Source organism: Megascapheus bottae, chromosome 3 (genome assembly GCF_031878675.1).
Source record: "Megascapheus bottae isolate mThoBot1 chromosome 3, mThoBot2.hap1, whole genome shotgun sequence".
NCBI lineage: Eukaryota > Metazoa > Chordata > Mammalia > Rodentia > Geomyidae > Megascapheus > Megascapheus bottae.
Genome location: NC_143511.1, coordinates 38,097,812 through 38,124,664, shown reverse-complemented (window position 1 = coordinate 38,124,664; position 26,853 = coordinate 38,097,812). Strand labels below are relative to the sequence as shown.

Below are 26,853 nucleotides of genomic sequence, written 5' to 3'. Positions count from 1 at the left end.
CCCCTCCCGAGAATTGAATCCGGGTCTTCATGTATGCTAAGCAAGCACTCTACCACTGGGCCAAACTCCAGGCCCTACAGTTAACTCTTGTTAAATTGTAAATTTTGTGTTATTCTGTGCACTAAGATTCTTTTGAGTTCTCCTTAAGAGTACATTTTTAACAATACATTGCTACTAATTAAAAATAAAACTCTTTTTTGCTAACAGCAGATAATTGGTAGTGCCCACAGTATTAAATTTTAGAGAAACACACTAAGCTTCATGTTTTTTTTTTAAGTTTACTATATAATAATGGAACTATATTGTCAAAAGTGCTTATAAGCTAATAATTCTAAAACACTCAATCTTTATTAAAAAAAAAAGCACTACCAGCAAAACCCTACTCTTTCAAAACATAAGCTTCCTGAAGCCATTATGTTTAAATAAGGACATCATTCATCTGCAGACAACTTACAAATCTTTAATGTCATACCATATGGAAAAAGTATTTCTTACTCTAATAAGTAACATTAGGAAATTTAACACCCTACATTTAAATCATATTCACAGATAATTAAGAATAACTTAAGACTGCTTACATTGAGGTTTTTATAAATTACGAGAATAAATCTTAATTTTTAAACAGATTAACAATGGTGGATAACTTTTGATAGTAGTGGAAACAATACAATTATTTTAAAAACATCTATGCCTCAAATATAGTATTTCTAAGTAAGATTTAAGAATACTTACCAAAATCATCTTCATTAATTAGCAATAAAAAAAATCTGCTTCTGTTATTAGGAGCTACTTTTCAAATTTGTAAGGAAAAAAAACATATACCAAGTAAAAGAAATAATTAAAGCTGAAATATTTTTTTAAAAAAATCACCAAAACCAGGGCCAGGAGTTTGGCCTACTGGTAGAGTGTTTTCCTAGCATGCACGAAGACCTGGGTTCAAGTCCTCGACACCACATATACATAGAAAAAGCCAGAAATGGTGCCATGGCTCAAGTGGTAGAGCTCTAGCCTTGAGAAAGCTCAAGGACAGTGCTTAGGCACTGAGTTCTAGGCCCAGGACAGGCAAAAAAAAAAAAAAATCACCAAAACCTTATAAATAAAGACCTAAAGTTCAAGACTGATAATGTGGATTAGTGGTAGAGTGCTTGTCTAGCCTACAGGAAGCTCTAAGTTTGATTGCTCAGTACCATATAAATAGAAAAGGCTGGAAATAGCCCTAGGACTGGCAAAAATTAATAAAAAAGGGGGGGCAGTCTTTGGAAAATATAGTAGTAATAAATAAAAATGCTGGTCACTGCACCCAAGTTTTGAGACTAAATTTTACTGGAGCTTCCTATACTCAATTTCATTCAAGAAAAATCTACTAGGCTGAGAATATGGCCTAGTGGAAGAGTGATTGCCTAGCACGTACAAAGCCTTGGATTTGATTCCTCCATACCTCATACACACACAAAAAAGTCAGAAGTAGTGCTGTAGCTCAAGTGGTAGAACACTAGCCTTGCAAAAGCTCAAGGACAGTGCCCAGGCCCTAAGTTCAAGCCCCAGGAATAGCAAAAAAGGAAAAAAAAATCTACTTAGTCCAAAACCCAGAAATCATCGCACTTGGCAATGTTCTAAACATTTGGGGGATTCTTTTAGAAATACTGTATTATAAAAAAAGTTACTCCCATGTAAAAATACTAATTGATTCTGTGCACAAGTAGCTCACTGACTTCTATTTGTTGCAGACATCAATATAACAAAAACTATGTAGCACAGTCTAACAACAGCTTCAAAAATCTCGAACAAGTCAGGCATAGTGGCAAGGACTTGAAAATTTCAGGCACTCAAGATGTAAAGGCTGGAGGATTTTGAGTTTCAGATCAGCCTGGATAATTTGGGGAGAGCATATCTCAAAGTTATCGTTGTCGTTGTAATTGTCATCATCATCATCATCATCATCATCATCATCATCATCATCCAAAAGAGCTGGAGTATTAGCTCAAATGACAGGGAGTTTGCCTAGCATTTGAGAAGTCTTGTGTTCAATTATTAGGATATATACAACTTTAAATAGGAGCAAATGTTGATCCATTTGGCCTAACAGGCACTGGTGGCTCATGGCTATACCCGTAGGCAAGCAGGTGGCTTAGACATGGAGGATTGTGGGATTTTTTTTTTTTTTAAACTAGCTCAGGGAAGCAAAGTGCAGGAGATTCCATCTTAAAAAAAAAGAAGAAAAGAAAGAAAAGGCTGGGAGTGGGGGCTCATGCCTATAATCCTAGCTACTCAATAGGCTGCAATCTGAGGTTCAAGGTTCAAAGCCAGCCCGGGCACAAAAGGACGTAAGACTCCTATCTCCAATTAACCTCTAGAAAATAGGAAGTGGGGCTTGGCTCAAGGGGAGGGCAATAGCCTTGAGCTGAAGAGCTCAGGGACAGCACCCAGGCCCAGTTCAAGCCCCATGACCAACAAAAAAAATAAAATAAAATAAAAATAAAAAAGGAGGACAGATACCAGCAGCCATGTTTATAATACTCAGAGGCTGAGATCTGAGGATCACAGTTCAAAGCCAGCCCAGGCAGGAAAGTTCACAACGTTCTTATTTCCAATTAACCACCAGAAAAACTGAAGTGACTGAAAGTGGCAGAGTGCCAGGCTTGAGCAAAAGAAACTTGGGGACTGTGCCAAGGCCCTGAGTTCAAGCCCCACGTCTCCCCCCACCCCCCACAAAAAGGGAAAGAGCCAAGAGCATGGTCTAGTGTAGAGTGCTTGCCTAGCATGCACAAAAGCCTGGGTTTGATTCCTCAGTACCACATACTCAAAGCCAGAAGTGGTACTGTGACTCAAGTTGTAGAGTGTTGGCCTTAAGAAAGCCCAAGGACAGTGCCAGGCCCTGAGTTAAAGCCCCACGACCAATAAGTAAATAAATACACACACACACACACACACACACACACACACACACACACACACACACTGATAGGATAATCTCATATAGTTATCTAAGCCATTATTCTACTAACAGTTTCACTGCCAAAAATAAAAATATTCATTGATAGGATAATCTCATATGGTTACAAGAGCCATTAGTCTACTAACAGTTTCACTGACAAATATATTTTATTGTATAATTATCTCAAGTGCATATGATTATTTATTTAAATAGTAGCAAACTAACTGACTCCTCAGAGTTGATAGGAGTATCAAGTGTTTCGGGTTTCAATGTCAAATATGTCACAGGCCCATTTGCTCTATTCTGCCCACAAAAGTATATTACTATTATTATGAGAAATGCTTTGACAATAATCCCTTTTCTAAGACCATTCATAATCCCCACATGCCAGAAACTTATACAACTAATTTTATTAACAATACCCTCAATCTCAAGTTTTCTATCCCCAGATTTGTCATTCAATCTTTCATTAGGAAAAACATTTCTATCCTATGCATGTAGCAAGGCATCTATACCAATTATTATTATCAGATACTCCTCCTCAAAGGTAAGAATTATATCCAATTAGCTACTTTCATGTGTTTTGGGGGAGGGGAAGGGTCTGAGCACTGTCCTTGGACTTTCTCAAGGTTAGAGCTCTACCACTTGAGCCTCAGCATCACTTCCATATTTTTCTATGTATGTGATACCAAGGAATTGGACCTGTGTCTCCATCCATGCTAGGCAAGTACTCTTATCACTAGGCCGAACTTCTGGCCCCTACTTTGTTTTTTTTTTTTCCCAGTCCTGGGCTTGAGCTCTGGACTGAGCACTGTCCTTGAACTTTCTCAAGGCTAGCGCTCTACCACTTGAGCCTCAGCACCACTTCTGGGTTTTTTTCCCTATTTATGTGGTACCAAGGAATCAAACCTGGGTCTTTGTGCAAGCTAGGCAAGCACACTATCACTAGGCCAAACTCCCAGCCCCTGGCCCCTACCTTTGATACTTTGTTTTTTTTGCCAGTCCTGGGCTTGAGCTCAGGGCCTGAACACTGTCCTTGGGCTTTCCTCAAGGCTAGTGTTCTAACCTGAGCCACCGCACCACTTCTGGCTTTTTTTTATATATGTGGTACCAAGGAATTAAACCCGGATCTTCATGCGTGCTGGCAGGCTACCATTAGGCTAAACTCCAGGCCCTACTTTGATACTTTTAATAGAGGTTTGATCACTCTTAAATATACTTCAAATAAGTTAAAAATCTTAGCCAGGAGCCAGAATCTCATGCCTATAATTTTAACTAAAGTTAGCCTGAGCAGAAAATTTAACATGACACTATAAAATAACCAACAAAAAGCCAGCTGAAGGTATAGGTTACATGGTAATACAAGAGAGGCCTTACAAGAGATCTGAGGATTGTGGTTCGAAGCCAGTCCAGGCACTAAAGACCATGAGACGCTTATTTCCAATTAACCACTAGAAAACCAGAAGTGGTGCTGTGGCTCAAGGCATGGGGCAGTAGCCTTGAGCTGAAGAGCTCAGGGACAGTGACCAAGCCCAGAGGTCAAGCCCCATGACTAACCAAAAAAAAAAGAAATCCTCCTGCCACATTGCACTGTTGTTGGGAATAAAAAATATAACCACTATGGACAGTGGACTTGAGGGTCTTCAAAATTCTAAACACAGACATTCCCTATGACTCAGCCATACCACTTCTGGGCATCTACCCAGAATGTTACAAGTCAGGATATTTTAAAAGCACTTACACATCCATATCTGCTGCTACACGTATTATTATTCACACTAGTCAAGTTATGAAAACAGCCCAGATACTCTACAATAGATGAGCAGAACCAATGCACAATGAAATTTTACACAGTCATGATAAATTATACAGGACTCTAGGCATTCATCGTGAGACCAAAGAAGGAAACTCTTATGGGAGGAACACAAAAGAGAACAAAGCCTCTGATCAGATAAAAATTATATTTATCTAAATGAATCCCAGGAAACAGAAACAACACTTTTTCACTTCTTTTTGACTTGTTTGTTCATTCATGTGTTTGGGGGGAAGGAAGGGGTAGGGGATGTAGGGAAATGGTTGAACAAAAGGTGAAGAAATGCAGCAGTATATGTTGAAACACTATACAACTTGTGGTTGGGATAGGAGGAAAAAACAGAAACAGAAGGGTGACACTGTCCAAAAAGAAATGGACTCATTACTTGACCTATAATACAGTAACCGCTTTGTATTTCATCTTTATAATAACAACATTTAATTACATTTATTTATCTTTGGTTGTAGGACTTGAACCCAGGGCCTGGGTGCTATCAATTAGCCCTTTTGCTCAAGGCTAGCACTCACTTTTTTTTTTTTTTTTTTGCCAGTCCTGGGCTTGAGCTCAGGGCCTGAGCACTGTCCTTGGACTTTCTCAAGGCTAGAGCTCTACCACTTGAGCCTCAGCACCACTTCCGGCTTTTTTCTATGTATGTGGTACCGAGGAATCGAACCCGGGTCTTCATGCATGCTAGGCAAGCACTTTAACCACTAGGCCAAACTCCCGGCCCCCTAGCACTCACTTTTAACCACAACATCACTTCTGGTTTTCTGGAGGTTAATTGGAGATAAAAGGCTCATGAACTTTCTTGGCTTTGAACTGTGGATCCTCAGATCTCAGCCTCTTAAGTAGCTAAGATTACAGGTATGAGCCACAGTGGTTCATAATAGTAATTTAAAAACATTAGCCCCCTGAGTTGTAACAACTCTTCTCCTAGGTATTATAATCACAGTATTTAATTCACACCAAATATTAATTTTAGTAGATTTAGACAGACATTAGAGCTTATCTCATTTATTTCAAATCTCATCAACAATTAACTGAAGTATAATCCTTAGTCTAGGAATACTACCTATCCCAGCATATGCAATTGTGGGCTGAATCAAACTCCCTTATGAAATGTACTATCCTATTCATCAACTGCTCTGTAGAATAACTTACCATCATTTGTAACCCACAAATAATAGCTCTCCATGATTTCTAATGTTAACTATTGTAATATTTATAATATTCAACTTAAATGATATTATATTTACATATGAATAGAAGTACCACTAGTAATTTCTATATTTACTTATCACTTTCTTATCCTCTGGCGACTGATCACCATTCACAGGACTTATAACTAAATGAATAATTACTATTCAAGGAGAACAAAATCAAATAAACAAAAAGAACATCATTATAGGTAGATGTCAGTGGCTCACACCTGTGAGTTGAGTACAGGAGGCTGAGTTGTAAGGATTACAGTTCAAAGCCAGCCTGGACAGAAAAGTTCATGAAGTTCTTATCTCCAATTACTAAGCAAAAAAGCTGGACTGAGGGTGTGGATCAAATGGTAGAGTGCCAACTCTGTTCCAAAAAGTCAAGCATAATGTGAGATCTAAAGTTCAAGCCACAGTACTGGCACAAAAACCAATGAACAAACATAAAATCCTACTTGTAAAAGTGAGTTGAGAATATAGCACATATGACCAAACATTATCTAAAGCACAGTGAAGATATTCCATAGACATTACCTGACAGAAACACTAAGGAAACTATTGCCTTTCTTTAGTATTCTTGTCGCTTTTCATCAGTGGCTTTAGAATCTACTTCCTCAACAATATTGTTTTATGGCTGGGAGTTTTCTCTAGTGGTAGAGTGCTTGCCTAGCATGCACAAAGACCAGGGTTTGATTCCTTGGTACCACATACATAGAAAAAGCGAGAACTGGTGCTGTGGCTCAAGTGGTAGAGCACTGGCCTTAAGGAAAGCCCAAGGACAATGGTCAGGTCCTGAGGTCCTGAGTTCAAGCCCCAGGACTGGCAACATATATATATAGTTTTGTGACTTTAGATGTTGAAGGATACGTAAAACTGTTCAACTCCACTTTTAATATGATGGGAATAAAGAGTTAAAGAGCACTTGGGAACATTCACAATCTTACTAAAATTAAACTTTGTGTCTTCTTGACAAATACTTTATAATTGATTAGACTGATTATATTACTAAGGCATTGGCTTACTTTTAGTCCTTTTTTTTTTTAAAGTAGAGCTTTCATTCAGGTATAATTTGTCCCCAGTGTCAGGGTTTTGTGGGGCGAAGAAGGGAGGTAGCTCCGCTCATGGCTAAGCTGTATACACCCAGTAAGGTGCTTTTCAAATCAATTTACAAGTGGGGAAATGGCCTAATGGTACAAGCTTGAGTCCCTCAATACCATCACAAAACAAAAAAAAACCTTCTTCATATCTAGATCTATAGTGTGATTTTGTTTTCTAAACGCAAATTACATTGGTTGAATTTAAATAAAACAAGAATGATGATAGATGAATCATTTAATAGCAATTCGAAGACAACAACAAAGAATAAAAAGATGAGGTCTGAAGAGTTGCAGTTCATAGCTAGCCCAGGAAGAAAAGTCTCCAAAAACCAAATTGGAGATATGGCTCAAGCAGTAGAGCACATGTAGGATCCCATGTAGAATACCTCCATCACCTATGTTTAAGGACAACTGGTTCTAGATACTCACAGGTTTGGAGGTAATGCTTACATAAAGGTTTGCCAAACAGACTAACTGCTTTCAGCTTATTCTAGTATGAGAAAAACAGAGTTTACTGAGGAAAATATGGTAGTACCTAGTTAGTAGCATAACTGAAATAGGATGACAGCCTTCTTTTAAGTATTAAAAAAAGAGGTAAACTTGAGAAACAATGTTTTGGAAGTAAAAATCATACTGAAGATAAATGTCACCTGTAATCAATAACTATAATTTCTCTTAGCAATCATATCTCCACAAAGTAGAAGATGGCCAAGGCTTGTTTCCAAATTGGCTACTTCTCAAGTCAAATCATTTTCTACCTTTAAGAGATTTGACTGTAGTTTGGTTAATCCCAAAACTTACCACTGTGTTATATGGAACTTCCCACTAAATAGTGTTCACAATAAAAATGATTACAATTCAAGTCTATCAAGCTAAATATTTAGTTCTTTCAATTACTCTTCATTGTGATTTACATGTTTATGATATTCCAAATATGGACAGCCAGTCCCGTAAAATCACAGCAACATCACTTATTGGACAGCTACATTCTATTAATTCACTTGAAGCTTAATATTCAACAAAAGTTTATCCCAACTGGGCACAGCAGCATGGGCCCACAGTTTCAGCCACGTGAGAAGCTGAGATAGGAGGATCACTCAAGCACAGGAGTTTGGGGCCAATCTAAGCAACACAAGAAGACTGTCTCAAGGAGAGAATGGGGGAAGTGCTCCATCAGCTCTCTTCAATGGTTTCTCTATCCAAGGAACTTATGATTTATTAAAATCAGCAAGTAGCCCATCAATGATTTTAAACTTAATTGTTCTAATAATGATCATGATATTCAGATCAGGTCACAAGGCTCCTTTTTCTAGGTCCTTATACTATTAATTTGTTATACAAGACTTTATCTAGGAGCTCATATTTTATATTTTACAGTATCTTTAATATAGTTCTTTTAAGCTTTTGTAAAGATGTGAGTGAGATTTACTTACTGTTATCTATTATTTCAAAGGAAGTTCATCTATTATAGCTTTGGGTTAGTAAGACTTAAAACATTAAACTCTGTCGTTCATCTATTATAGCTTTGGGTTAGTAAGACTTAAAACATTAAACTCTGTCATGTAAGAGTAGACTTTTTATGTATGTTGAATCTAGACTCTTTACTATTGTCATTCATTGCAATTAAGACACTTTCTCCATTAAAAAAGTAGCCAAATAAACATTAAAATTGTGTGTTTTTGCTCTTAATATGTTATACCAAACTCAAGCATTGGGCCTATCTATTCTCTAGAGCCTCTTACTTCAAAATCAGTCTTTAAAACACTGAAGCTGCCAGGCATCAGTGGCTCAGGCTTATGATTCCAACTACTTGAGAGGCTGAGATCTGAGGTTCATAGTTTAAAGACAGCCAGGACAGGAAAGTCCATGAGATGCTTATCTCCATTTAAAAATCCCCCAAACCAAGAATGGAGTTGTGACTCAAGTGGTAGAATGCTAACCTTGAGCAAAAAAACTCAAGGACAGCACCTAAGGCCTGAGTTCAAGCCCCAGGACCAGCACAAACTCCCCCCCTCCACACACACAAAAAAGATGAAACATATTCAGCTTTGATTTACTTCATTTTTAAATCGCCACAGTGCTGTTTTTAATATGTATGCCATTCTGTCAAGTATAATCAAATAGTAATTTTTTTTTTCCCCAGTCCTGGGCTTGACTCAGGGCCTGAGCACTGTCCTTGGACTTTCTCAAGGCTAGAGCTCTACCACTTGAGCCTCAGCACCACTTGTAGGCTTTTTTCTATGTATGTGGTACTGAGGAATCAAACCCAGGTCTTCGTGCATGCTAAGCAGGCACTCTACCACTAGGCCAAACTCCCAGCTCCTCAAATAATCATTTTTATTAGCTAAAATGAGATCCCACATAGCAGTTTTCCTAGTTACTTCTCCAGCTTGTCAAGAGAGAAGACTCAATGAAGAACTTAAAGCACTACTTCTTGTCAACAGGTAATACAATCAGCCAAAGTCTCCCACAATCACTGTTGCCATGATGCCATGTCATATAAATTTACTATCTCCATACACTCCCAAATCACCAATATTATTAGTCCCGGCAAATGCCCTAACTTTATACTCATTCTCATTACTGGTTCTATTTTCCCTAACCATGATAACATTAGGTCAGCCCCCTTCCCTCTCCTCTACATGAAGGACAGCATGTAGCCTTACCAGAAACCACTTGTAACACCCCAGGCACTGAAGTTCTGCTTTGACAACACCTCTTCCTCCCCTTTTCCTATATAATCTCTCTCCACCACTAGTCAAACTGCTACATGCTACACACTATGCTCTGCATAGTGACACAGGCTAGCAGTTTGGTTCTCCCAATAAACTGTCTTCTGCCTGAACTGAAACCCTTATAGATAACAAGCAATATGATGGCTCATTTAAAATTACCAGTAGGAGAGCCGGGAGTTTTGCCTAGTGGTAGTGTGCCTGCCTAGCATGCACAAAGACCCAGGTTCGATTCTTTAGTACCATATACATAGTAAAGGCTAGAAGTGGTGCTGTGACTCAAGTGGTAGAGCTCTAGCTTTGAGAGTCCAAGGACAGTGATCAGGCCCTGAGCCTAAGCCCAGGATTGGCAAAAAAATAAAAAAATAAATAAATTATCAGTAGGTAGGTTAGCTATAACCATAAGAAGCATCAGAGGGGCCGGGAGTTTAGACTAGTGGTAGAGTGCTTGCCTAGCATGCATGAATATCTGGGTTAGATTCCTCGGTACCACATACATAGAAAAAAGCTGGAAGTGGTGCTGAGGCTCAAGTGGTAGAGCTCTAGCCTTGAGAAAGTCCAAGGACAGTGCTCAGGCCCTGAGCCTGAGCCCAAGCCCAAAACTGGCAAAAAAAAAAAAAAAAAAAAGAAGCATCAGAAAAAAGTATGACTTGCTACCAAAGTCTCCTTATGTCATCTTGAGTTAAGAAAATTCACAACCATCCTAAGAATTTGAACTCTTATACATGACAAGGACTTGGTAACATTTTCAATATATGAAGATATATCATTTGAGTGGAGACTTAAGTTCATTTAGTGTTTTCTTTTAAAGAATTTATTAACATTGATTTTTATACCATATTTCAAATGATGTGTTTAACAAACAAGTATTCAAGAAGGGAATCTCTATAATTTAGTTTTTAATATTTACTAAATTTGCCCCAATACTAAGTTTTATACTGAAAATTTTGTTGTTGTTGGACCTGGGGTTTGAACTCAAGGCCTGGGCATTGTCCTTGAGCTTTTTCCCTCAAGGCTAGTGCTGAATCACTTCAAGCTACAGCACCACTTCTGGTTTCCTGGGGGTTAATGAAGCATAATCCTCAGATCTTGGCCTCCTGAGTAGCTAGGATTACCAGTGTGAGCCACCAGTACCCTGCTCTGAAATATTTTTTAGGGAATAACTAAAATGTGTTAGTCTAGGTTCTCAAGGCCAAGTCTGAACCCATTTCCGTAGCAATATTTTGGAATATATTTTGTTTACAAAGAGGATTGGTAAGTGAAATGACAATACAATTCCTTTTGGGGGAGCAAAAAATGTTCTAAAGTTGGTTCGTGATACTGTATAATCTTGTAAATGTGTTTAAAAAACATTAAATTGTACCCATTCAAATGAACAACTTAAATTATCTAAATAAAAAGCTGCTTAAAATATTTATCTAATTCTAATGGCTATTAAACATGCTACAAAATACTGTTTATAGTAAAAAGACAAACAGAAAACTGAACATCCTAAATTCAGCCAAATATTAGGATAGTGAAAACAAACCACTTACAGGCCAGATGATGAAGAGATGAAGGGACCTTACTCACTAGGTAACAATCACCAAATAAATAAAGCAGAAAGTAATAGATTACACATGACCTCTAAAAGATTTTTTCAGAAAGACTAAACGTGAGGCTTGTTTTTATACACAAAAACATGAATGAAGTCCTCAACAGCATGAGCACTTACTCATCATACTCGATATGATAAATAACGTCTTCATCAGCAGCAACAGAGTCTGAATTAGACGTAGAGGGTACATTGTCCAATTTATTTGTGTTCTCTTTGGAATTATGATTTACATTTCCATTAGTCCTTTTATAAGAACTGCCATTCTTCAGTGGAGTTTTGCCACGTGAATGTCCATCAGAAGCTCTAGTAACACTATGTATATGTGCTTCAAACCAAGCACCAAAGCCGACATCTCTGGCATCCACCAATTCATTTACCTAAAAAAAGTTTAAAATTAGTTAATGAAGCTTAATTTCTACTACTGCTTCAAAAACCTTAGGATAACTCAAGTTACTTGAGATTTATTATGGTAAACAATATGTGTAACTACTCATGTTGGAAATAATTACAGATTAGATCAAAACTATTCTCCCTGTATTATACTGTCATAAACTTGGTATTTAAGATGAAAGTTAACCTTCCACTAAATTTCTCTCATTAAAACAGGTGTTTTAACTACTATTGCCACATGTCTACACTATCTTTAAAAATTTAATTCTTATATAGCCGAGTCATTCTTATAATCCAATGAAAATTCAACATTTTAAAATATGTTGATATGTTGCTCCATTAATACCTTCAAATTTCTAAAAAAAAAAAAAGTACATTCCAACCAGAAAATAGTATTTAACAGATAATAAAACCTGAAAATAAAAGAATTATGCTTAAGAACAAGAGTGTGTTAACTCATACCATCAAAATGAAAAATTTCCACAACTAGTTAGTAACTCACTAGGCAAATAAATTTATTTACCCCCTCAAAGAACAAAGATTAAAATGTCAGAACAGGGCCATAAGACACATGATAGTCAAATCCAGTGAATGATCTAGAACTAAGCTATCTAATCTGACAAAAGGAAAACCGTGTTCAAATACAGGCATAGAAAATTAAGAGTTAAGGGCCAGGAGCATGGCCTAGTGGTAGAGTGCTTGCCTAGCATGCATGAAGCCCTGGGTTTGATTCCTCTGTACTACATATACAGAAGCAAAAAAAAAAAAAAGCCGTAAGTGGTGCTGTGGCTCAGGTGGTAGAACACTAACCTTGAGAAAGGCCAAGGAAACTGCCCAAGCCCTGAATTCAAGCCCTAAGACTGGTTAAAAAAAAAAAAAGAAATGAAATGAAATGAAAAGTAAGAGTTAAGAAATGGCCTGGGCTGGGAGTGTTGCCTAGTGGTAGAGTGCTTGTCTAGTATGCACAAAGACCTGGGTTCTATCTCTAGGTACCACATGTACAGAAAAAGCCAGAAGTGGTGCTGCGGCTCAAGTGGTAGAGTGCTAGCCTTGAGAAAGCCCAAGGACAGTGCTCAGGCCTTGGGTTCATGTCCCAGGACTGGTGTCAGTGGCTCACACGTCCTAGTGACTCAGGAAGCTGAAATATGACTATCATAGTACAAAGCCAGCATAGGAAGAAAAATCTCCAATTAACTATCAAAAAGCTAAATGTAGAGGTGTAGCTCAAACCATCAGTCTTAAGTGAAAAAGCATGCAACACCCCAAGTTCAGGCCCTAGTACCGGCACACACACACACACACACACACACACACACACACACACACAAAAGAAATGGAAGCATACTTAAACACACAAAAAGGACATTTGTCTTGCAGACTTTCAGGACAAAACAAAACAAAAAAATCTCTTCAACATTTTTGCCTTTTAAACACCAGTGGCCTATAACTAACATTCAAGAGGTTGAGATCTGAGGATCACAATTCAAAGTCAGCCCAAACAGGAAAAAAAAATCTGTGAGTCTCTTATCTACAATTAACTAACAAAAAGCCAGAAGTGGACCTGTGGCTCAAATGGCAGGGCTTTGTGAGAAAGCGCTCAGGCACAATCACCAGGCCCTTAGTTCAAGCCACAGGACTAGCACACACAGACAAACACAAAACCCTTGAAAAAAGTGAGACTGGAGTATGGCTTAGGTGCCAATGTGCCTATTAATAAGTCTAAAACATTCAATTGCAAGTTGGAGTACTGGTCTCAGATGAAAAAAATTAATAAATGACTGTCACTTTATCAAGGCAGATTCCACTCAAGTGAGAGAGACTATTTCAAGGTGTTTAAAGTCTGACAGGTGGTATAATGTAAAGAGGGAAAGTATATACTAAAACTTAAATACACATATGCTATGTAGTATGTAAATGCCTTACTTAAGACTGGCAATTTAAACAAGCTTAATAATTACTATTTTATATGCTTAACTATAGCAAAGACTCCAAAAAGTTAACTTGCTCTATGTGAAAGCTGAAGAAATGGAAGGTCATGTATCTGAAGACATTATGACCTTAAAACTTGTGAAAATATATTAACTTTCACTACCAGAAGAGATACAACATCTAACTTAAGGTATTCTCTGTAAAAAATAAAAAATTAATTAATTAAATCACGAGAAAGTTCAATGTAATGTAAGAATGAAAAAAAAAAGACATAAAGGCCAACCAGGTTAAATATGATAAAGAATAAAGTATGGAATGTTATTCATTGCACAAATTTATTCATTCACTAAATTGATATAAGCACCTTTCTTCTACAAGTATTATGGACACAAATTTAGAGGACATTAGCCTAATCTTATAGGCAACATATCTAAAACAAACAAAAACTAATATGAAGATTTATGATACCTGAGAGATTAAACTACTACTACTCTTTTACAGAAAATAAAAATATAGGTTTCCTTACAGCAGTACACAAATACTGCTGTACTCTCTGATATTAAAATGCTAACTGTAAAAATCACCTTAAACTCTGAGTAGAGTTGGGCATATCTCTAATCCCAGCATTTAGGAGTCTGTGGCAGAAGGATCACAAATTATAGCCAGCCTATGCTCTATGGCTAGGCACTGTCAGGAAACTCCAAGAGACTCTTCTAACAAAGAAACTACTCAAAAAAGCCAGAAGTGATGCTGTGGCTCAAGCAATAGAGCACTCATCTTGAGCAAAAGAAGCTCAGGGCCAGCACCCAGGCCGAGAGTTCAAATTCTAGGACCAGCAAAAAAGGAGGAGGAGGAGGAAGAGGAGGAAGAAGAAGGAGAAAACAACAAAAACTTCTTAAGCAATATACCTTACTGTGGATTAATAAGAAGTACAAATGAAATAACTGAATTTGCTATCAAATATAACAAAGTAGCAGGTAGATCTAATATCCAGATACTCCAATATGTGCCAATGTATTAAGAAATGAGAGATGGGACCAGGGGCATGGCCTAGTGGTAAAGTGCTTGCCTCAGGAAAAGCTGGAAGTGCTACAGCTCAAGTGGTAGAGTGCTAGCCTTGAGAAAGCCCAAAGACGGTGCCCACACCCTGAGTTCCCAATCCTGAGTTCAGCCCCAGGACTGACAGGAAAAGGGGAGGGAGGGGAGGAGAAATAAGTGAAACAAAAACACTGCCAATGCTTAAACACAGACACAATTTGGGACAACATGTGAATAAAGTAAGCCTACATTTATAACTAGAACACAAATCAAAAATTTTATTATCCTATTAACTATAGTGAATCATACAAAAATGCATCTAAACTGGGAGAGGCTATTAAATTCAGAACTTTTGCACATTCAGAACTTTTTGCACACTGCTTTAATACCAATAAAGCAATAAAAAAGAACAAACTTGCTGAATGTTGGTGGCTGACACTGTAAACCTAGCTGAATTAAGAGGCTGAAATCTCAAAATAGTGATATTTTGGTTTTTTTGTATTTGCCAGTCCTGTGGCTTGAACTCAGGGCCTACGCACTGTCCAGGGCTGGCCTCTTTGTGCTCCAGGCTACCCTCTACCACTTGAGCCATGGCACTACTTCCAGCTTTTTCTGAGTAGTCCACTGGATATAAGAGTCTAATGGAGGAAGTGGCACTGTGGCTCAAGGGGTAGGGTGGTAGACGAGCTGAAGAGCTGAGGGACAAGGCCGGGAGCTCAAGCTCCACAACCAACCAAAAAAAATCAAACAAACAAAAAAAGAGTCTAATGGGACTTTTTTGCTTGGGCTGACATCAAATCATGATCTTCAGGTCTCAGCTTCTTGAGCAGCTAGGATTATAGGCCTGAGCCCCCAGCTCCCAGTAAGACTCTTATCTCTAATCATCAAAAAGCTAGAAATAGAAGTGTGGCTCAAAGGGTCAGCACCTGTCTTGAGCAAAAAAGCTAAGTGATAGTACAAAGCCTTGAGTTAAGCTCAAGTATTGGTAAGGAGGAAGAAAAAGAAGAGAAAGAGGAGGAGGAGGAGGAGGAAGAGGAAGAAGAGGAGGAAGAGGAGGAGATAGTGATGACAACCACTCTAAAATATGGTGGTAAACAAGAAATATTCTTTTGAAAAATCACAAGACATTAATACCAAACACCAAATACTAGAGGGTTTACTTAAATACATTTCTGTTTTTTTTCTCTTGAGACATGGTTGCAATATGTTGTTTAAGATGGCCTGAAACTCTCTATATACCTCAGGCTGGCTATGAACTTCCTCCTAACTTCCCAAGTACCTGGGATTGTTGAGTGTGTTTCTATTCACATTTTTCTCTATAGACAACACTCCAGTGGTGGAGATAAACCTGAGTTCAAGTCTTCCATCTATCACCGTAAGGATAACCTTAAAACAAATTTACTTCTCAGCCTCATATTTTGAGATGTGTTAAAGACATACTTTGCAGGATATTTTTGAGATAAAGTAAGAAAATCCACATAAAGTGCAACCTAGCAAGTATATAATATACACAAATAAAACAACTGCCCCTTTTTGTATTTTTTTGGGTGGGGGAGGAGGAAGGATAGTCCTGGGGCTTGAACTCTGGGCCTCACCGCTCACTGTCCCTGCGCTGCCTCTGGGCTTCTCTTTTGATCAAGACAAGCACTCTATCACATGAGCCACAGAGCTACGTCCAGCCTTTTCTGTTTATGTGGTACTGAGAAATCAAACTCAGAGCTTCATGCATGTCAGGCTGGCACTCTACCATTAAGCCACACACGCAGGCCCTTGCTTTTTTTCTTTTTGTCAGTCCTAGGACTTGAAATATGGGCTGGTGCGCTGTCCCTGAGCTTCTTCTGCAAGACTATAGTGCTTTACCACTTGAGCCACCGTACCACTTCAGCTTTTTTTGTGATTAACTGGAAGTAAGTCTCTTAGAGCCTGGCGCCCATGGCTCACGCATGTATTACTAGCTACTCAGGAGGCTGAGATCTGAGGATTTCAGTTCAAAGCCAGCCTGGCATGAAAACATCTGTGAGCTTCTTATCTTCAATTAACCACCAGAAAACCAGAAATGGTACTGGGATTCAAGTGGTAGAGCAGTAACCTTGAGTTAAAAGATCCGGGACAGCACTCAGGCCTAGAATTTAAGACCCATCTCACAGGTTAGCTTTGAACCATGATTGTGAGATCTCAGCCTCCTGAGCAGTAGCTAGGATACAGGTGTGACCCACTGGCATTAGACAAAAACTGTCCTTTCACTCAACACTCATTAAAATTTAACATAGCCTCTCATTTTTCCAGTTTACATGGTAAACATTAACAATCAATACAGGACAAATTGCTTCTTCTTTTGTTTTGTTTTGTTTTTTTTGGTTAGTTTACCTCTTGAGTCGCAGCACTATTTCCATTTTTCTGGTGGTTAATTAAAGAGTCACACAGACTTTTCCAGGCTGGATTTGAACCATAATCATCACATCTTAGCCTCCTGAGTAGCCAGGATTATACAGGCATAAGTCACTTCTTTAGTAATTATAATACAAGAGCACTGGATATGGCTCACGTGACAGAAATGATTGAGATTCTAAGTTCAAACCATAGTACTTTCAAAACAGTAGTAACAATAATTATTACCATAAATACAAAATTATTCCTATTTTCCAATAAGTTTCAGATATGAACATACTTGTTCTCAAAAGATATAGAGCTAAAAACAAAACAAACAAACAAAAAAAGAGGCAGCTAGATATGTGGCTTAGCAGTAGAATGCTTGCCTAGTATACATGAAGTCCTGGGTTGGATTCCTCAGTACCACATAAACAGAAAAATCTGGAAGTGGTGTTGTGGCTCAAGTGGTAGAGCTGCTAGACACCAAAAAAAAAAAAAAAAAAGTGACACCTAAGCTAGGAACATGAATTTCTCCACTATACATGATTCACTTGTACTTGGTTTCATCAGACTATCTAAAAATGCAATATAATTCATTTTACATAAAGTTCAAAAACAGGAAAATTAGGGTTGCATACAGTTTAAATGATAGCAATAGGTTGTTAAAAGATAATAACAGGGGCTGGGCGAGGTGGTTCATACCCGTCATCCTAGCTACTCAGGAGGCTGAGATCTGAGGGTTGCGGTTAAAAGCCAGCCAGGGCACTAAAGAACCTGAAACTCTTATCTCCAACTCATCACTAGAAAACAAGAAGTGGGGCTGTGGCTCAATGGATAGGACAGTAACCTTGAGCTAGGGACAACACCCACCCAGGCCCAGTGGTAGGGTGATAGCCTTGAGCTGAAGAGCTCAGGTGCCCCATGGGGCTCAAGCCTCATGACACACACAAAAAAAAGAGGCTGAGAGCTGAGGATCATGGTTCAAAGCCAGCCCAGACACAGAAGTCTATGAGACTCTCATCCCCAATTAACCACCAGAAAATTAGAAGTTGTGCTGTGGCTCAAGTGTATTAGCGTTGAGCTGAAGAGCTTAGGGACAGCACCCAGGCCCAGAGTTCAAGCCCTATGACTGACAAAAAAAAAAAAAATAGAATTAGAAAGAAAGAAAGAAAGAAAGAAAGAAGGAAAGAAAGAAAGAAAGAAAGAAAGAGGAGGAGAAAGAGGAGGCCAGGTGCTGGTAGCTTATGCTTATTATCCTAGCTACTCAGGAAGTGAGATCATTGAGGATCACAGTTCAAAGCCAGCCAAGGCAGGAAAGTCTATGACTCTCTTAACTCTTAAAAAAAACTACTCAGAAAAGGCTAGAAGTAGGGTGTGGCTCAAATGGTAGAGTGCTTCCAAAGACGCTCAGAGACAACACCCAGGCCCTGAGTTCAAGCCCCAGGACCCCCCACAACCACTTAACCAAAAAAAAAAGTAAAGAAAAAATAAAGAAAGGAAAAAAGAAAAACTTGTTCATCTAGAAAGCTCTACACTTATAAAAGGAACATCTAGAACTAGTGATTAATTCAATAGTAGCACAAGTTTTGTTTTGTTTTGTTTTGTTTTTTGGCCAGTCCTGGGGCTTGAACTCAGGGCCTGGGCATTGTCCTTGGCTTCTTTTTGCTCAAGGTTAGCAATCTATCACTTGTGCCACAACATTACTTCCAGCATTTTCTGTGTATGCAGTACTGAGGAATCGACCCAGGACTTCATGCATGCTTAGCAAGTACTCTACCACTAAGCCACATACTCAGCCCTGCAGCATAAATTTTCAATTCAATCCCAAGCAGCATTAGCACTCTACCAGGAAAAAAAAAAATGGGGGGTGGGGGGGGAGGTGGGCTTGGTCCTGGGACTTGAGAGACTGGATGCTGTCACTGAGCTATTTTGCACCAAGGCTAGTGCTTTGAGCTACTTCTGATTTTCTGGTGGTTAAGTGAAGATAAGAGAATCCGGAACTTTCCAGCCTGGGCTAGTTCTGAACTGTAGTCCTCAGCTCTCAGCCTCCTGAGTAGTTAGGGTTAGAGATGTGAGCCACCAGTGACTGGCTAAAGAAAAATCTTTACCAAGTAAAATTATAGAGTAAGAAACTCAAAATAAAAGGGAAAACTTTTGTATATTCTTTGCATATTCTTGCTTAAACAAAAAGGCAAAACTTCCCAATTTCAAAGTAACCTAGAAACAATTTAACAAAACTTTGATACACTAATCAAATTTGTACAAGAAGAAAGGAAATTTGAAACAACTCAAAAGTAGCAGCTTTTCAGCTGTTTCATTTTAGTTAAAAAGTTAGCATTTAATAAGTGTTCCAAGATAAAAAGACAAAGAAGAGGTTGAAACCTTCAGTTTGGTCAAAAAAGACTATTGAAACTTGGATTATGGAAGCCACAGTTTCTGAAGTGATAGATGCCTAAAGGCATAGGACAATAGGAAAGATACCTTACAAAAGGGCATTTTAAGAGCTAGCTTAGGCTAGGAGTGTGGCCTAGTGGTAGAGGGCATGCACAAAGCCCTGGGTTCAATTCCCAGGCACGACATAAAGCCAGACGTGGTGCTGTAGCTGAAGTGGTAGAGCACCAGCCTTGAGAAAGCCCAAGGACAGTGCTCAGACCCTGGGTTCAAACACCAGGACTAGCAGCCCTTGTCCTCCCCCCCCACCCCCAGCAAAAAAAAAAAAATAGAACTAGCTCGACCTTCACAGATTAAGACTGTGCCTCACATATTTTCCTGTAAAAAGACAGTGACTATAGTGTGTTTTTTCTGCTCAAGTAAGTGTTTCCCTGAATTCAGTCACCTAGGCACAGAGACTACTGTAGCCATGGTGCAAGAACACTTGGGCCTGGCTAGTGCTGAAGCTGGTGGCAGATTTAAGCATCATCTACATGATTCTGGTTTGGGGGCATGTAGAATGTAGGCTTCCACCCAGATTTCAAATACCTAAAGACCAGGAATTGTATAGTATGGTCAGGATCCCTGCAAGCAGCGATGAAGAGGTTGATGTGTGAAGCTGTTAAGAGTAAACCCTAGGCCAGGAGTTTGGCCTAGTGGTAGAGTGCTTGCCTAGCATGCACGAAAACCTGGTTTGATTCCTCAGTACCACATACATAGAAAAAAAGCTGGAAGTGGTGTTGTGGCTCTAGCCTTGAGAAAGACCAAGGACAGTGTTCAGGCCCTAAGTTAAAGCCTCAGGACTGGCAAAAAAAAAAAAAAAAAAAAAAAGAGTAAACCCTAACCTGCAATGGAGAACTCCTAATGTTGGCAGAGGCCAGGAATGTGGATTATCTATTCAGGAAATCCACAGCATACATGAAACCAGTCTGAGAGAAAAATCCTGTAGGCTGCAAACAGCAAGACCTAAATGACCGAGCTTTCCAAGCTCAAAGGAGTTCTTATCACAATACCGTGTATCCAAAATAACAGACATGAAGTCACAGGATCTGATATGTGCCATATTGGTTTTCTGTCTGGCTTTGGTGTGATATTTCCTTGCTAGGATTCTATTCCTCCCTCTTGGAATGGGAATGCTTACTCTGTGACATTTTTGTAATATGCAACTTTTTTATTTTATAGGGCTCAAAGTTAAGACCTGTTTTCAGTCTCAACAGACTTGAATTTGGACTTCTGAGAATCTTCAGAGATGAACTAAATACATTTTAGTTCACCAAAACAGATCGTGAGCTGACCTTTGAGGGCTAGGTATAGAATGTTATAGCTTAAGTTTTTTAAATACCCCCTATAGTTCATGTGCTGATAGAACTATTTTGGGAGGTTCCAGAAACTTCAGGTGGTAGGGTCATATTGGAGGTAGGAGGTCCCTGAGGTAATACTCTGGAGGTTATACCTGGTTCTCAGTCTCTTCCTAGCTCTCTTGCCTACAGACTTCTGTAAAGTGACAGATCCTTCCATATCCACAATTGTTTGTCAAGTATTTTGGTCAAAAAACTAAAAAAAAGTTACTAATGCATGTTCTAAAATAAGAAGTTTATTTAGAAAGTAAAATATGAAACAATAAAGCAGAGTACTGATAATGCTATAGTTTAAATATAGTTAATCCCCTATTAATGGCTGTGCTTGACTGTGTTGCACTGTGAGGTATAATATAGAAAATGTTGGCATGGTATACCTGTAGTCTCAGCAACTAGGGGGTGAAGCAAGAGAATTATTTGAGGCTAGGAGCTCTAGGTCAATCTGGGCAACATGGAAAACACTAACTATGTAACTATCTCTTAAAAATAAAAATAGGGCTAAGAGTTTGGCCTAGTGGTAGAGGGCTTGCCTAGTGTGCACAAAAACCTGGGTTTAATTCCTTGGTACCACATACATAGAAAAAGCCGGAAATGGTGCTATGGCTCAAGAGGTGAGCTCTAGCCTTGAGAAAGCCCAAGGACAGTGCTCAGGCTCTGAGTTCAAGCCCCAGGATTAGTTAAAAAAAAAAAAAGTGTGCAAAGCTAACTCATAAGAAAATTCTTTACAATTTATAAATATCCACACTGTATCTCTTGCTCTATGCCACATTTGAATTGCCAACAAGAAAGCCATCACTAGATGTAGACCATTGTTCTCTAAAAAAAGTGTAAGCCAAAATAATTTTTGAATGCTTATGCCAATACTCAGGCTTGAACTCAGGACCTATCATTGTCCCTTAGCTTGTTCACTCAAGGCTACCACCCTATCACTTGATCCACACTTCTATTTCTAGTGTGTGTGTGTGTTAAGAGTCACTTGATCACACTTCTACTTCTGGTGTGTGTATGTGTGTGATTAAGTGGAGTTAAGAGTCTCAGGGATGGGCTGGGAGTTTGGCCTAGTGGTAGAATGCTTGCCTAACATGCACGAAGACATGGGTTCAATTCCTCAATACTACATATATAGAAAAAAGCTGGAAGTGGTGCTGAGGCTCAAGTGGTAGAGCTCTAGCCTTGAGAAAGCCCAATGGTAGTGCTCAGGCCCTGAGCTCAAGCCCAGGACTGGCAAAAAGAAAAAAAGAAAAAAAAAAAGAGTCTCAGGGAAAGCTGGGTAGCTACAGTTTGAAGCCAGCCCAGCAGAAAAGTCTGTGAGACTTTTTATTTTTGCCTGGCGCTTAAACTCAGAGCCTGAACACTGTCCTTGGGCTTCCTCAAGGCTAGAGCTGTGCCACTTGAGCAACAGCACCATTTCCGGCTTTTTCTATGTATGTAGTACCCAGGAATTGAACTCTGGTCTTTGTGTGTGCTAAGCAAGCACTCTACCACTAGGCCAAGCTCTTGGCCCCAGTCTGTGAGACTCTTATCTCCAATTAACTACCAGAAAGCCAGAAGTGATACTGGGTCAAAGAGGTAGAGCACTTCTAACCTTGAGCAAAAGTGCTCAGAGACAGCATCAAGGCTCTAAGTTCAAGCCCCAGGATCAGAGGCGAGGGTGGGGGAGGAGTCCTCTGACTTTTCCTACAGAGGTGGACTTCAAACAGGGATCCTCAGATCTCAACATTCTGAGTAGCTAGGAATACAGGTGTGAGTCACCAGCACCCAACTAATAAATTAAAAAAAGAGAAGAAAAAAAAAAAAACAACAACAACCAAACCTCATCCAGTCTGTGGCACTGTATTATTGGCAAAAGAAAATAGAGTAAGACAGGTACATATAATACAAATAAATAGGTGATGTAGATAAGTAACAAGTTGACTTTCAGTGTTTTAAGATAACTCTACAACAGTACAGAAGCACACCCTTTGAAAATGCCATGAAGAAACCACAGTTGTTCATCATTATACCAACAGCATCTGGAATAGGACTTGTCACAACTGGATATTCAAAGAAATATTTACTGAAAAGAACAGAGGGAGAGAAGGAGGGATATTATTTCTAATTTATTTCTATATGTATGGTATTTTCGTTGGAGTTTCCCCTCTACTGATTGGTTACAAGGAAATTTATTACAGTATTAGCTGATTGGGTTTTTTTGTTTTTGTTTTTGCCAGTCCTGGGCTTGAGCACTGTCCCTGGACTTTCTCAAAGCTAGAGCTCTACCACTTGAGCCTCAGCACTACTTCCAGGTTTTTTCTATTTTTGTGGTACTGAGGAATTTAGTGCATGAGGAAAGCACTCTACCACTAGGCCAAACTCCTGGGCCAATATTAGGTTTGTTTTAAAACATTTATTTTCCCAGCTATCCACAATAGTAACTTTACCTCACAAATCTTTTTTTTCCTCTCCTGCCTATTATTTAGCACTTCCACGAAAGACATTAAATAACACTAGCATTAATTGGCTTCCTCAACTGGCTTTTTTTTTTTTTTTTGCCAGTCCTTGGGCTTGAACTCAGGACCAGGGCGTTGTCCCTGGGTTCTTCAGCTTAAGGCTACCACCCTACCCCTTGAAGTACAGCACCACTTCCAGTTTTCTGGTGGTTAGAGACAGTGTCTCACCGTCTTTAGTCTTCAGTGCCTGGACTAGCTTTGAATTTCGATCCTCAGATCTCATCCTCCTGAGAAGCTAGGATTTTCAGGCATGAGCCACTGCATCTGGCATTAGGCAGGTATTCTATCATTTATTTTTCAAATAGGGAGACCTATTTTTACCCAGAGCTGGCCTCCCACAGCAATCCTCCTATTTATAACCTATGATCACAGGTGCACACAACCACAACCAGTTTACTGATTGACATGGCATCTCACTAACTTATTTGCATGGATTTACCTTGAACCACAATCTTCCTGATCTCTACCTCCCTCCTCGCTGAGGTTTATAGGCAAGAGGCTGCTGCACCTTGCTCTTTGCTAGCTTTCTTGAATCCTTCCATGTTTATGTTTGCACTTTTTCCTGACTCAAAGTTAAATCTATTTGCCTTTCCTTAAATAAAATTTTCATCTATTAAAATTTAACCTTCAAAACACTTGAAAATCTGTTCATATTTTTATAAATGTCAATTCACCCCCGACTAATAATAAACAAGGTGCATAACAGGAGAAGAAATAAAATTGTCACCCTTATAATGGAATTTGAAACCACTGCAGAGCAAAAAGTCAATGAACGAGTCAACAGTACTTCTTACGCACCAGCAAATTATCATTTACAAAGACAACCATTTATATCCAAGCACTGGTGGCTCAAGCCTATAATCCTAACTACCTAGGAAGCCCAGAACTGAGGATAAAGGGTCAAAGCCACCTGGAGCAGAAATATCCTTGAGATTCATCTCCACTTAAGCATGAAAAAGTCAAAAATGAAGGTAAAATGGTAAGAGTGAAAAAACTAAGGGACAGGTCCTGAGTTCAAGCCTCAGTACAGGTACAAAAAAATACTACCAGAAATAGATAAAAAAAAAAAAAAGAGTATTCATTAAAAGATATTGGACAGCCAGGCACCAGTGGCTCATGCCTATAACCCCAGCTACTTAGGAGGCTGAGAGCTGAGAATGGAAGTTTCAAAGCCAGTCTGGGTACTAAAGTCCATGAGACTGTTATCTCTAACCACCAGAAAACTGGAAGTAGTGCTATGGCTTAAGTGGTAGAGCAGTAGCCTTGAGCTGAAGAGCTCAGAGATAGTGCCCAGGTCCAGAGTCCAAGCCCCACAACTACCACCACCAACAACAACAAAAAAAGATATTGGGCACCAGTAGCTCATATGCCTGTAATCTTATCTATTCAGGAGACTGAGATCCGAGCACCACAGTTCAAAGCTAGCCTGAGCAGAAAAATCCATGAGACTCTTAGAATTAACCACTAAAAAAGCTGTAAGTTGTGTCAGGCTCAAGTAGTAAAATGCCAGCCTGCACACCCAGGCCATGAGCCAGGCCTGCAAGCACCTCATCCCCTCAAAAGATGTCAAAAGATCTAAATTAGTGGGCATGTCCATAAACTAAAAGACTTAACATGTTCATGAATTAAGAAACTCAACATTGCTGGTAGCTCACACATGTAATTCTAGATAGTAGGAAGGAGGCTAAGATCTGAGGATCATGGTTCAAAGCCAGATAGGCCAAGAAAGCCTGAGACTTTTATTTCCAATTACCACCGAGAAGAGCTTTAAATGGAGCTGTAGCTCAGTGGTAGAATGCTAGCCTTGAGCAAAAAAGCTCAAAAACAGCATCCATGTCTGAGTTCAAGTACCAGCACAAAACAAAACCATAAACAAAAATCAAAACAAAAAACCCTCAGCATTGCTAAAGATGTCAATCTCTATATTGATCTACAGATGTAATCCCACTGAAACCCAAACAAATGGTTTTGTGGAGCTTTGATAATTCTAACAATTTTAATTTTGAGTGTTTCCAGTGTTTATAACCAAAAGCCACTCTTAAAGACTGAAACAAAGGTCTGGAAATGGAAATCAAAAAAGGCTATAAGGCTAGAGTTACAATAAAGTTCAATAGCACTATTAAAAGCAGCTGAAGCTGGAAACAGCCCAGACATCTATTAATTATGGATGAAGTATATAATAGTAGCATGTTAATAAAACAGAATGTAATAGCATGAAAAAATAAAATAGCTACATGCACCAGAAAAATACCTCAATATTGGAGAAAGTAAAATTACTACCATAAAAATTCCATTATAGACAAAATAACATTATTATTTAGAGAAATATACAGATGGTAAAACCAAAGAAAAACTAAATGATCACAAAAGTCAGAATAGTTTACCTTTCAGAGAGAGAGAGATGTATTCTTTTTTTTGTGGGTCATGGTGCTTGAATTTGGCCTGGGCACTGTCCCTGAGCTCTTCAGCTCTTCAGCTCAAGGCTTACTGCCCTACCCTTGAGCCAAGCCCCACTTCCCATTTTCTAAAGGTTAATTGGAGATAAGAGTCTTAGGTCCTTCTGTACCAGGACTGGCTTTGACCCTTGATCCTCAGATCTCAGCATCCTGAGTAGCTAGGATTACAGGCGTGAGCCACTGCACCCAGCTCGGGAGATGTATTCTTTTTTTTCCTCAGTCCTAGGACTTGCATTCAGGGCCTTAGCACTGTCTTTGGGCTTTCCTCAAGTCCAGCACTCTACCACATGAGCCACAGCACCACTTCCAGCTTTTTTCAGTGTATGCAGCACCGAGGAATCGAACCCAGAGTGTCATGCATGCTAGGCAAGCACTCTACCACTAGGCCAAACTACCAGCCCAGGAGATGTATTCTTGAAGGCTTTAAAAAGACATCATTCTATTTGATGGAATTACACAAGTATTTGCGTTATTATTCTTTAAACTATAAATATGCATGTAACAGTTATCTACATAATTCACAAAAAACTTTTAAAAGTTAAAACTATTAACAGCCCAATCTTTAGTTTCAAATGGCAGTGTTTACTTATTCATGATGTTTTGAGTCAAGTACACATTTGTAGTCTCACAACTAACAAATATGAAGATGACATACCTTATACAGTCCAAAGCCAGGATCAATGAGACAAGCACGAGTTGATGTAGATGGCTGACTGGAAGATCCCACCCTTGCAGTTTTCTTTACTTTAGGTGGACTATTAGAACAGGGTTTAGCCTGTACGTCAGTCTGTTTAGATGTGCTAGGAAGATCAGAGTCTGGGCGTACTAGTAGCTGAATTATATCATTCAGTCCAACATTATAGTCAAATAAAGTATATCCATTTTCCAACTAGGAAAAAAAAAGAAAGAAAGAAATTATTGAAATATTTCCCTCAAAACAATTTTCCTACACCTTAGTTGCCCAAATGCCCAAGCCAAATTATTCAAATAAAATTCATAGCTGTAAAACTTAGT

General features: G+C 39.0%; 1 protein-coding gene across 2 annotated transcripts in view; it reads right to left on the bottom strand.

Annotated features, from left to right (window-relative positions):
- Uhrf2 (ubiquitin like with PHD and ring finger domains 2) overlaps nt 1–26,853 on the bottom strand; it is a 66,272-nt gene that overhangs the window by 33,499 nt on the left and 5,920 nt on the right. The window contains exons 2-3 of one of the 2 annotated variants that reach the window (XM_090329954.1): nt 26,495–26,728; nt 11,497–11,756 (exon numbers count right to left, since the gene is read on the bottom strand). In XM_090329954.1, the coding sequence (XP_090186080.1) occupies nt 11,497–11,756; nt 26,495–26,728 (494 nt within the window). Of the gene's footprint in view, nt 1–11,496; nt 11,757–26,494; nt 26,729–26,853 lie in introns of those variants that run through there. The other variant, XM_090329955.1, reaches the window with a different exon arrangement.